The sequence below is a fragment of the Pleurodeles waltl genome, chromosome 7, assembly GCF_031143425.1.
Source record: "Pleurodeles waltl isolate 20211129_DDA chromosome 7, aPleWal1.hap1.20221129, whole genome shotgun sequence".
In the NCBI taxonomy this organism is placed as follows: Eukaryota; Metazoa; Chordata; class Amphibia; order Caudata; family Salamandridae; genus Pleurodeles; species Pleurodeles waltl.
In genome coordinates, this window is record NC_090446.1 from 364,016,864 (window position 1) to 364,029,106 (window position 12,243).

The 12,243-nt window shown below is 39.3% G+C and overlaps 1 protein-coding gene across 3 annotated transcripts in view; it reads left to right on the forward strand.

Moving 5' to 3' along the window:
• PIGU (phosphatidylinositol glycan anchor biosynthesis class U) overlaps positions 1–12,243 on the forward strand; it is a 205,455-nt gene that overhangs the window by 42,605 nt on the left and 150,607 nt on the right. For 2 of the 3 annotated variants that reach the window (XM_069243809.1, XM_069243811.1), the window contains exon 4: positions 2,983–3,045. In XM_069243809.1, the coding sequence (XP_069099910.1) occupies positions 2,983–3,045 (63 nt within the window). Of the gene's footprint in view, positions 1–12; positions 60–2,982; positions 3,046–12,243 lie in introns of those variants that run through there. The other variant, XM_069243810.1, reaches the window with a different exon arrangement.

Below are 12,243 nucleotides of genomic sequence, written 5' to 3' on the forward strand. Positions count from 1 at the left end.
CTTTATGTTCAGATTTCCAACAATCACAAAATGAACCTAAAACGATGAATATTATAATGGTATGACATTTCTGAAATATAATCTATATGATGACTTCACTTTGCTAATTCACAACGGTTACTTTATAAACCTTGGAGTGCCAGCACTCTCTTTACTTCTCTTTTGGGCTCTGGATCTCCCATTATTGGTCCAAAATTGAATTCTCTCATTCCTTAATATTTCATCTGATTAATTATCCTTAAACACACTTTTGAAATTGATAGCTATATCCACACATCTTTAATTAGGTATGAATTATATATAAGACCTATTACTCTCTTCACTAATCAACACCATTTTGATGGTCTTCTTTCTCTTTCACTTGTTCTTACATACTTAGACCTCGCACAATGGGGTGCACTTTTGCATGTTTTTCACCTACACCTTTTTCTTGAACTTGATTAATCCTTATGACAACCTGTGGTGGGGAAAGCTGGAAATTGTTCATACATGCCCTCTTCTTAGTCCCTCTTTTTGTAAAATGGTAATGTACAGCTAGTCAAATGTTCTCTTCTTCAGTCCCTCTCAGATTTCTATAAATGAAACTGTCCCTAAAAGCAGACTTCAGTCACTTACATGAAAAAGTCTCCTTCTGGCCTGGGAGGTGGCTCAGCCACTGAACAAATACGAAGAGCTGGTGGACTTTTGCATTTTCCTAATTGACATTATTTGTTTAGAAGTTCCATAATAGGATGGCTGGGCATAGACTGGAAGAATGAATTTATGATTGTCTAGAATAATCTCCCAGCTTACACTTATGCGAAGCATGATTGGTTTAGTGGGAAATGTGAAGTAAAGTAATTTACTTCTTTATGTAAGCAAAGCAAACTTAACAACAAAGTGTGATCAAGTAAGGAGTTGCCAAAGTTGCCTGCATAAATCTCAGGAAATCATGCCTTGCGAACTTTTTGTTATCTTTTTTTTGGTATCTATACTTTGTGGGATTCCTATGTTCTGTTTTGTACTTTACTGATTCCAGATGACAATTTGTGAGAGCTTTCGACCAAGACAAAACATTCAAGTGCATTAATAAAGAAGACATTCATTGTATAATAAAGGCATCAGTTTCAGAACTGGCAGCTATGCCCCATATATTCTTAACTTTAATCACTCTCTGTACCCCTCCAATTTGAGCTCTCAAGTCCATGTTTTTGCCAAAGAAAAGTAATATGAGAAAAATTGCATTTATTATGATCTAATTTGTATAGGTTCTAGTCACCTACAATGTACAGTTTGTTTCAATTTTATTTATGTCATGTGCAATCAATAAGTTACCCTGCTTATAAATATTATCAATATTCAAGGAAAAAAAGAATGTATTGGTAAGGGTGTGAAAAAACCCTTGTTATTTGCTGTTGAGTAATTACAGCTAAATGACATAATTACACGAAATGCATCTCCCAAAAGAATTACCCAAATTCAAAAATGTAATTTTGTGTTGATTTCCGGTTGCTCTTGTTCAGAACACTGCCACTTGCATTCTGATATGTAGTTTTGCCCACAAAAATGATCTTAATAGTCGGATGCCTGCCTTTGGTTAGCAAATGCCAGAACTTAACCAGAGCATCAGTAAAGACCAGACTGGTAGGTTCATACCTATTGTTGCTAATTCAGTATAAGTCACTATCTCCCCGAGCAAAAACATGCAATATCAGCATTACCGTGCCTATTTTTAATCAGTATAGGTTGTATTGCACTTCGATTTTTTTTTCACCCATTTTACATTGCTTTACAGTGTGATGTTTCACAATTTAGGAGGTAATAAGAAGGTGTCTCTAAAACTTTGTTGAAGCAAAAATCACTATTATTACATGTAGGACTACTGATAAATAAAGTAGGCTTCCATGTGTTTGAAATGACAAAACCTACATTCACGACAAAAACTCCTTATTCAGAAATAACACATTTTTTAATTGTTTAAAGGCATGGCGTAACAAAGCACTGTAATAAAAGCCATCCCTTATACAAGGACTAATGAATTAAAATGTAATGTTCCTAGAGTATTAATGTTCATCACAGTCGCCATAATGTACTCTTGCTCTTGGGCATTTGCCCTTTACTGTTAAGGGGGAGCTCCTTGGTGCAGGACTTAGTTTACAATCAAATTTACAATCAACCATATTTGGTGAGTGCAAACATATAATACAATAGAACTAAACCAGCAGGCTTGCCTAGAATGCTTTGAGGTACGGTTTGATATATATATATATATATATCTCTCACTCCCTGTCGCCACACCATCGTTTTTCCAGGAATTTCTAAATTTTCTATGAATGTTTGTTATCCAGTGCATACCATCATTCTCAGAATGCACCTTTTTTTAAACAAAAGTCGATTATTGGAAAAATGATACCTGCTGATAAGGAAAGGTACTCTTAGGAATGTTGAGTTCAGTACTGTAATTTCTGTAACACCTTTCATTCTTACCTCGCCACCTTGTTATTCTACACCCTTCAGCCTTCCTATCTATTCCCTTGGAACCTTCTATCCTTCCAATCACTTATTTTCAAACTCTTTTCTTTCCTTTTCTTGTTACTTCCCTGGATGATCTGCCCTGTGTTCCACTTTCTCTTTGTGGTGCTTAAATGTGACCATGATCTGCCCCCTCACTGTCTTTTTGCTTTTGTAAAACTTTACATAACCTCTTGCCCACTTAACTCTGCTTTTTGTATTCTGGTGGTCCAGTTCTCTTCACCTCATGCCTCTTCATATCTCAAGTTATTTTCCATTTCAGCGTTTAAGCACTTTAATACTCTGACATTCTTGTTTTTTGTTTCACAGCCCTCTCTTATTTTTGTTCCACTTCCTCTAAAACTCCCCTTCTCTTTTTTTGCATATTTCTGTGTTTGTTTGTACCATGTTTTCACTATTTGCAGCACTTAGGCACAAACGCATGATAAATTAAATAAAATCTTTTAATGAGGTTTAATTTCCTTCCTTCAGATCACAGATACACTGACTGCTGTAGCGCTCTACCTAGCAGTGCAGGACTTCAACAAGGTGACGGTAAGTTAATTTGCTGTAAGTTATGTTTTCAATAATACAGCCAGGTCTTGTGTTTTCTTGTGGTCCAATCAACATGTGTCCTTTGATTTGTCTTACATGGGGTGAATAATTTTGAGGTGCACAACATAGTGTCCTTTATTACCTAAGAAGGACTGTCAGAAATTAGCACAGGCTTTAAATAGGACTGTGTTTTCCCATTCTTCAGTCTCCTCTGATGGTGTTCAACTGAGGAAGTTAAAACCTAGCTCTGTGCAATGCACAATATTAACATTTAAGAATAAACATGTAGACCTAAATCATCAGCATTTTATAAGGAAAAATAGTTACTGTGTTTAATTTCAGGGCATTGTGAATACTACAAACAATATATTTATTCACCAGTTTAGGAATATCTCTCAGCTGTCAACCTCAAACATCCTTTTTTTGATTGGTATGTTTATGCTTTTATTGAATATAAACATCAATAGTAGCTGTAGGCAGTATCATTTAGAACAAAAAGGAGCAGTGTGTAAAGGACTTATGATTGGTCCTAAAGTTGAATAAATTAGAGTCAAAGATACAATATGACAGTGCCACCCAACAACATAGTTTAATCTCTGCAGATCAACTGCACCTGAATAAGGCAGTTGAGATGCAGAGGGCTAAAGTGATCACATGGGCAAACATATTAAGACAAAAATTTGAATGTACAAAAATTGAGAGGGTCTTTTGAATTAGTTGATTTGGTGTTAGGAAAGTATAATTCGAAGTCCAATTGCCAACTTATTTTCAGCAAGATATTATCTAGTAAACTACAGTATCAGTGTATTGACCCTTTCTTGGCTAATATCTTCATCATCGTCAGGACCATAAACAAATAAAAGTCCAAACACTAAGACCTATGAAGTAATCAAGTATAAAACAAGAATCTATGTCATATTTGTAAAGATTTTCAATTTAACAAAAAAATTTAAAAAAGGGAGGGGACACAAGCCAGATACTTATTCAGTAGAACATTCATAAATTGATTACGGGAAGCGTGCCAGCCAGTCACATTGGTTCTTAAAATATGAGCAAGCATGTACTTACAAGGAGGAGTGCAATTAAGCGCAAAAGGTGTAAACCAATACATGAAGTTGTTACACAGACTAAGCCACTCCATATAAAAAAGATCCTAAAAGGAGAAGGATAAAAAAGAGCTAATGCATTGATTCGGCAGATCAGTTTTTCAAGGAAACAATTACAAGGAGAGAGACTTAAATGAATATATTCAGCACACACAAGAATCTCCTCAAGGAGAAATGGTTTGTGAAATAGCAGTACCAATATCAGCTAATCTAACTACATGCAAAAAATAACAAGTGACAAACAGATTGATATCAATCTGGATATCAAACACAATGTATTCATAAATTATATACAACATAGTTTGCTAGAAATGGGTAAAAGCAATTAAATCCATGAATCGCATGATGCCGGGGTCTAAATCAGCTCATAACTTATGAGTCCCAAAGAAGATAGAGCTGAGGTGCCGTGGGGATAATGATGTTCATCATGAGCTCGCTGCACTCCACTAATGTAACTTAACATTTAATGTTAATGAGGTCATATTAGCCATAGAGATATGACAGGTCATAAAGCTCCTGGTCCCTATGGGATTCCTGCCGATTTGTTTAAGATGTCATCTAAACTTTGGGCCCTGATGTTAACCTACATGTTTAATTTGGTGGTACATGTAGGCCTCTGGGACTCCTGGTCTCAGTCCATCATTTTCCCTATATACAAAAAGAAAAGGGCTCTAGAGATCCCCTGAGCTGCTACAGGTCCATCTCTTTGATAGAGTTGGTAGTCAAGGTGATGGGCAGGGTCATTTTGCAGAGGGATATGTGAAAACGGAGATCAGGTCCATTCAGATTTACACTTCCGGTTTCACCTGGGTCTAGGCACATGTGATCGATGCTTAAATCTTCTTTTGTTAATTAATACGTATACATGTGGCGAAACCAGGGTCACTGTTAATTGCATTCATGGATCTGTCCTCTGCCTTTCACAGAATGAACAGATCCAAGTTGTGGCCTATTGTGTTGGATATTGAAATGGACATAGACATTGTCTGTTTCCTCAGTGAGCTGTATAGGGGTATGACGGAAGTTGTTCGATATAACCTGGAAGGGTCCTGTACTAGCTCCTTTCCTTTAAAGAATGTGTTGAGACAGAGATGCATATTGGCCCCCTTTTTGTTCACCTGACGTAGGGCCAGGTTTCTAGATAAGCAGGTTGACTGTCCACGGATGGGCACATGCCAGATCGCTGCATTGTTATACGTGGACGACTCCCATTTTACTGGCAAACACTACCCTGGGCCTGCTTTATGGTTTTTGTCAAGTTTATGAATAGTCTTGACCTCTCAGCCAACTAGGGTAAATCTCAGGTGATGGTTTTCGGCTCCGGGGGGGGGACCAAGTCAAGATCTTATCCAGAGTTCAGACTTACACTTACTTATGTGTGTTTTTTGATGTTCGACCTTTGTTCACTGAAAAGATCCAAAAGATTATTCCCATCTGCCTCGATAGGGGCGTTTTTTATTTTATCCTCCAGAGTTGATAGCAAGCCATTGGGTGCACTGATTAAGATCTACCAGGCCAAGGAGAATGGGTTCTGCAGACGTCTTTTGGCAGTCCCAGCGTCTACTCCTGTCTTCATGGTTCATGAGGACCTGTGGCTGCCTTAATTGTCAGACTTTATTGCTATGCATCTCCTGATTAGCTGACTCACCATTTGGGTGAGACATGCGAATCACTTTAACAGGAAGATCCTCATGGATTGTATGCAGCTTCAAGGATGGAGGCCAATTAAATGACTGGCATATATAGGGTACCCCTTTGTTAAGCTAGGCAGAGCAGCTCTGTTTGATTCGCCACACAATATGTTGAAGGCAAACATTCTTTGGACACTGAATAATTTCCTGTCCTGGAGGAAAACAGTGAGACAGGGTGTTGAACATGAGAAGCCCTCTGGGCACGGACATGCACAGATCTTAACAAGGTCAGCTGTTGAACCCTATATGTTTAATGTGTTTAACAGTCACAATGGTCTTGTCTCACCAGATTCCAGTTTAATCAATTTCACGTAATGCTGGTTTTTCCCAAACCTAGTACCTGATTTGTGCAATTGAGGCCCTGTACATAAGATAATTTATCTGCTCAGTATCTTATACATTTTAGGTTTTTTTGTGGTTTTTATGATGCTCCTCGAAAGACTATTTTAGCACCTTTGTTGAAATCTCTGAATTCTGTCCAGGTTAAGCCTGCTCTTGTGTATCTCCAGTTACTTCTGGTTGTTCATACAACATATGTTGTTGTTTGCTCCTAGCCTCATTGTTGGGGCTGTGGAGGCTGGGGAACATGTTTGACACATGACTTGGGCTGCTCTCATTTGTAATTTAATGTGCACTTTACTGCTGAAATCGCTTGTGATCTGTGCCTTGTTGGGCCTGAACGATGTAAATGTATTGCACTTTATTATGAACTTCTGCTTCTGTGACACTTTTTAAAGGGGATCTAGTTATTGAATTGCCTAGATAGTTTAAATTTTTGGCCAATTTGCACAACATGTTCATTCAGTTTTGTTAAATATGTACTGTCTAGGTATGAATTTATTTGATTGTATTGATTTGTATGCGGTTTTGTTATTGATTTTATTTTAAAATGCTGATGTATTCTGTTTTTATTGGGTGCTGAATGTAATGATGCTTCTATGTACTTCTGTGGTGTAACTTAGACTAAATAAAGTTATTTTGATGATGATGTTTTTTCTGTATGCCCATCTCTTTTCCTTTTTATTCAACTTTCTTCCCATCTCACTCCCTCTTGTTTATGGTCCCTTCACCCCCCCCCCCGTAAGTCCTTAAAACAAATTGCATATCTCTACTTCCTCTCATCTTTACTCCTATTCGCTTCCCATCTCCCTGATTTTGTGTCTCATCTACTCTGACATCTCATTTTCCCTCCCCTAGTTCCTGCTTGCCCCCCTCCTAAACCCATCAATTGCTTGGCCAGATGTTCACTCCCCTCCTCAGCTCATGACCCTTTCCCCATTCTCCATTAATGCTATTCTCCTTTCCCTCTCTTTTTATTTTTCTACCCCTTCTTATTTGTTTCTCTCGTCTGATTCCATTTCAGACAGTAGCACTATTTGTGCAGTGCATTAATCCGTAATAAAAACATATTTGCAGGATTTTGTTGCACAAGCACGTTTGCTAGTGCAGGCTTCAAGGGCCACTTGCCAGCAAAACATTAATCTCTAGCCTCAGTTGTAACTTGTAAATGATATAATAACTGTACAAATATCTACACGTTTTTTGCATCGTATATAGAATTTTGTTTTTAAACACATGTATGTTGTACTCTTCATTTGTGATTGAAATGTGTAATAGAATTACATTGGGTGAAGTCATGCATAGCTACCACAGAAACTAGATCGTGCTAACTGAAGTGCATCAAGCTTCTGACTGATAAACAATGCTTCTCTCCCTGGGAAGTCTTTGCAGTGCTGCTCAGTGCAGATATGTGGCTCATTACAACATACTGTGCTTGGGAATGCTTGTTGAGCATGCATGCATGACACATCAGCAAATTATGGCTTAGCACTAGTGCGCTAGATGCAAGTGCTACTTAAATTGCTGTACAAATACCTTGGCACCTATCATCGGGTATGAAGCAGTAGTATTAAGGTACAACTGAGTGATGTTAATAGTAAGCTAACACACCATAACATTGTACCATTTTACTGAGGTTAAATTGGGTGTAAAGGATTATATAAAACCTAATAAGAAAACAAGCAAGTTCTCCTCACAGTTCATTTTAAATAGCGAGTATAGAAGGATGAGGAGGGCCGGGTGAAGCCTCTTTGTGTGATTCAGTTTGTCTTGAACTTATCCAGGGAACTGATATACACGAAAGGGGTTGGAATTGAGTGTGGGCATACATGCCTTACTGCATCAAAAGTTTGCCTGAGCTTTTAGTTACTAAAGTATCAACATCCTCATCCCTCCCATTTGCTATGTAATAGCTTGGTGCAGAGCTGCATCACCAACCCTCTTTTGATGTAGCCATCACCGAATTATGAGCCATCATTCACCACTGTGACTTCTGACCTGGAGTAACCAGAGTGCACCAGACCAATGCCAAGCAAATGTCTTATACCAAACTGGGGAGACATCAACTCAGCTTATCTCCTGTCTCATACGCCAACAGCATGCAGCTTCCATTTCTTTGTAGTGTCAACTTTCCAGAGACAATCTCCCATTGTCATTTACCACCAGTCTTGTTTTTAGAGACTGGATATTTCCAGTTTATACCTAGCCGGGGGCCTCCTTTCAACTTCAGCATGGTATCTGTCAAACCCTACTCGAACCAAACACATAGGGGCTACTGGGCCTCAACTGTGATGGTTGAGGTTGGGTGCCACTGGTGTCCATCTTACTATGGCTCTGCAAACTGGACCAAGTATAATGCTTTCTTAGTTGACTATCTTCTTGTCTTGGGAAAACAGCTCAGATTTAGACAGCACATCAATAACTACAATAACACATTTTCTGGCTAAGTGCTTCTCTTTTGTGGAAAAATTAAGTAGACAGCACTAATAATTACTATACAGTTCGATGAGCACAGTACACAGGGTTGTGTTAAGCTGTATTCTAACCATGAGTCTGTACACCCCTGTCTCTTCAGGTAATCATTCTTTCTCCCACGATGGTTGAGATCCCGCTCTTACCATTCTCCACCACTCTATGAGTTAATGCAAAGATTAGGCTCAAATGCGGGCAGCTTAAGACATTCACACTGGTGTGAGGAGTCTTTATATTTCCTTTCCCAAGTAGACTCAAGTGGGCACAGCAGACGTGCTGAACACCTTAGTCTCTCCTACCCCTGGTGCATCGTAGGACCTGCAGTTTTTTTCTGTGTTTTGTCACAGTTCTTGCTATGCAGTGGTTTCAGGTTACACACCTGCCCTCATGGCTTGACACCTCTTTCGTGGGGAATAGTGGTGTCACTCAGGAGAAAATTCATAGAATAGACTTGGGATGGTGGCTGGTGCTGCATCACCTGATTTTGACAATGCAGTCCTCTCGGGTAGTTGCAGTCCGCCGCTAAGTAGTGGCAATTGCAGCTTCGGGGCCCAGCTCCTTTTAGTGGTGACTTTTGAGGCTGTTGCAGTCTCTCAGCAGATAAGGATTCTTCACTTTCGTGACAACCCAGATATCTTCTCGGATGGAGCAACAGCACCAGGCTCTCAACCCCACTGCCAACTGTTAGGCTATGCAGTCAGACACACTGGTATTTTCTTGGTAGAGTTCACTTCTGAAATGGAGGACATGGGACCTCTTTTCTGGTCATTCCTGGATCATTCGCAGGTCATCCCCTACTTCTAGGGCTCCTCACTGTGTGAACCAGCTGGGTTTGTCCTCTTGAACAGTCTCTCCTCCTGCTTCACAAGGTACATTCCTTCTTTCTCTCAGCAGGCACATAGGCTACTAGTCTCTTTAGGAAGTCCCTCAGCTTCTCCAAGATAAAGTGTTGCCTTAAGATAATGCCCACTCCCCTCTGAAAGACTGTTGATCAGACACCAGCCCTGTTTAGATAGTTGTTCTTCGAGTACTCTGCAGAGCACTCCAATCTGTAGTCCTGAAGAACTTGAAACTGAATCAAAGTGGTGTAGTTTTGATTTACTTTTATATACGGACAGGGAATGTAGATTCACTATCTGAGGCTTCAGAACCTGTTTTGGTTGGTTCTCTTTCAAATGTCATTTTGAGGCTGCTACCCTGGCATGGCCTTTGTGCAAAATGATTTCAAACAGCAGATAGCAGTGGGCCTGGCTCCACGCATGAATATTCACAGGATGGACACAAAAGAGTGTGAGTATTCTGAATCTAGCTGTAATCAGCCTTCCTGAAGCTGTAATCGGAGACAGCTTAAAAGGGCAGGCCCTGCCTAGAAACATATCTTGAACAAAATTGCTGTCTTGCTTTATTACCTCTACAATCTTCCAAATGGTAGAGCTTAGGAAGAACTAATCAGAAGTTTGCTAACAAGGACTTAATGGAATTACTAGAGAGAAACATATTTACTTGCTCTGCGCTTCAGTGTCTTTATTTTGATGCTTTAGACATAGGCATATAGGCAAGACATTTCTACTGTTTGAAGAAGCTGTCCTCACCCTCACCCTCATTCTTGTGCGCTACTAAAGCAGGGGCATCCCAAATTGACCCAGGTGGCAACAATATCAAGATGCATTCATCAGTTAGAGTCTCAAGTCCAGACATGTTCTACAGTGCACTGCACATAACAGTTACATACTCAACATACACAAGCAATATTTGTGCAAATTCTGGGTCTCTCATAATAGTGGAACTTTAGGATAAAAGAGCCAGTAGACCGCACTCTCATTTACACAGAGAAAAAGTTCTGGTCATGCTACGGATTCACAAAATATGGTACTCTCCAACCACAGCTTTACATGATGTACCTTGGGGAGGAACAGTAGTCCCTTCCCTCATATGAAGGCATGCTTGTTGTGCCCCTATAGGTCATAGAATCGATCATGGACTTCACATTGTCATAGACAGGCCTAGGCCTCTGCACACATCATAGATTAGTGTGATGCCAGGGCACCAATAAAAGTCAGGATACCAAATTCATTTGCACTCAGTGATTAAGGACAGGGTTATATATGCCTGTTTACCATGCATGGGATATTCCCATCTCAACAGTATTTTTCTGTTGTTTAAAGTTTTTGAAGCCCCAAATGGTCATTGCAGTGTCTCCCATCCTTCCAATCTGCCTCTGATTTACCCCTGTTTGTATGACCTCGCCAATTTGTTAATACTATTTCCTTCCAGTTTTCTTGGTATCTCCATTGCTTGCACATATGTACCTATTCCAGTCAGAAACATAGGGACTCGTTCTCAATTTTTGTATGCGCAATTGCATCAACATAGTCAAAATCCCTAATTTTTACAGTCAGTTGGGATTGTGTATTTTTAAAAAAAACATATGTGATGCAACACCTCTAGGACGAGCGCCATTTCCCGAAACGGGTCCACAGCATCCACTCCAGAATCCAGTCCTTGCAAGTTTGAATTTCTTCCATACATTTGATATCTCTCTGCTTTTGAAAGGGTTTTGACAATATATGTATGTAAGTCTCCCTCCCTGTAATTTGTGTTCACATGAATTATTAATCTTCTGAATCAATCAGTGCATTAAACCTTTTGTATCACCTCCTTACATTTAGAATATGTAATTTAGGGGACTTGCATGTGAGTACATTCACTTGTGGCTCTACGTTTTGTGCACTTAATTGCACTCACCCTTGTAATTATTTGCTTGTTCCTCTTTTAGCAACCAGTGTGATGGCACACTTCCCATCTCTTAACCTGCCAGTCGTCTATACCTTCAGGCCTCTTGCCTGTGTCATGGGTCCTTTTAATATATTTTTTTTTTTAATGAAATTTCATATTCATACAATTTTTCACATTTCCTTTTGTTTGATTCTCTGTGGTTTCCTAGATATTGATGCTTGTTGTCCTCCTGATGAGGTTGAAATGTCAGCATTGGGGTTAAGAGGAAATTGCCGGCGGAATTCCAATATACGTGACTGGACTTTGATGTATATAGTTATTTACCCTGATCACTTAATACAACAGTCCCTCTCCTATATTTTTCCCTATGTGGTTACTCAAGCATTGAGCATCTTGGCTATATTTATGAAATGCATTTTAACTGTAAAGATTAAATTATGTTGTTGGGTGGTATTGTGCTATCATGACTGTATTTCTGATTTGTTCATATTTGGGACCAGTCATAAGGCCTTTAGAGATTGCTCCATTTTTTTCTAAATGATACCACTGTGAACCACTGTTGATGCTTAAATTGACTGTTTTAGGTTTCTGTTTGGCTGAATAGTTTTGCTTCTGTTGATGTTAGAAATGCTTATATTAAAGCAGAGTGGACGTACTGGAAGGTGTAATGGATCTGCTGCTTTGTGGAGACATCTGAGGGAAGCATGTTTTCTAGTGATAGAAATGTCCCCAACCTTGTCCCTGTTCCTAAACCTAACATACCAAGGATTTTGTTTCTGAACTCCATCTAAACTAAGTTTAAGTGTGAACTTCTCCACACACTTTCTGAGTCAGGTGCAAGTCAGGCAATTGTG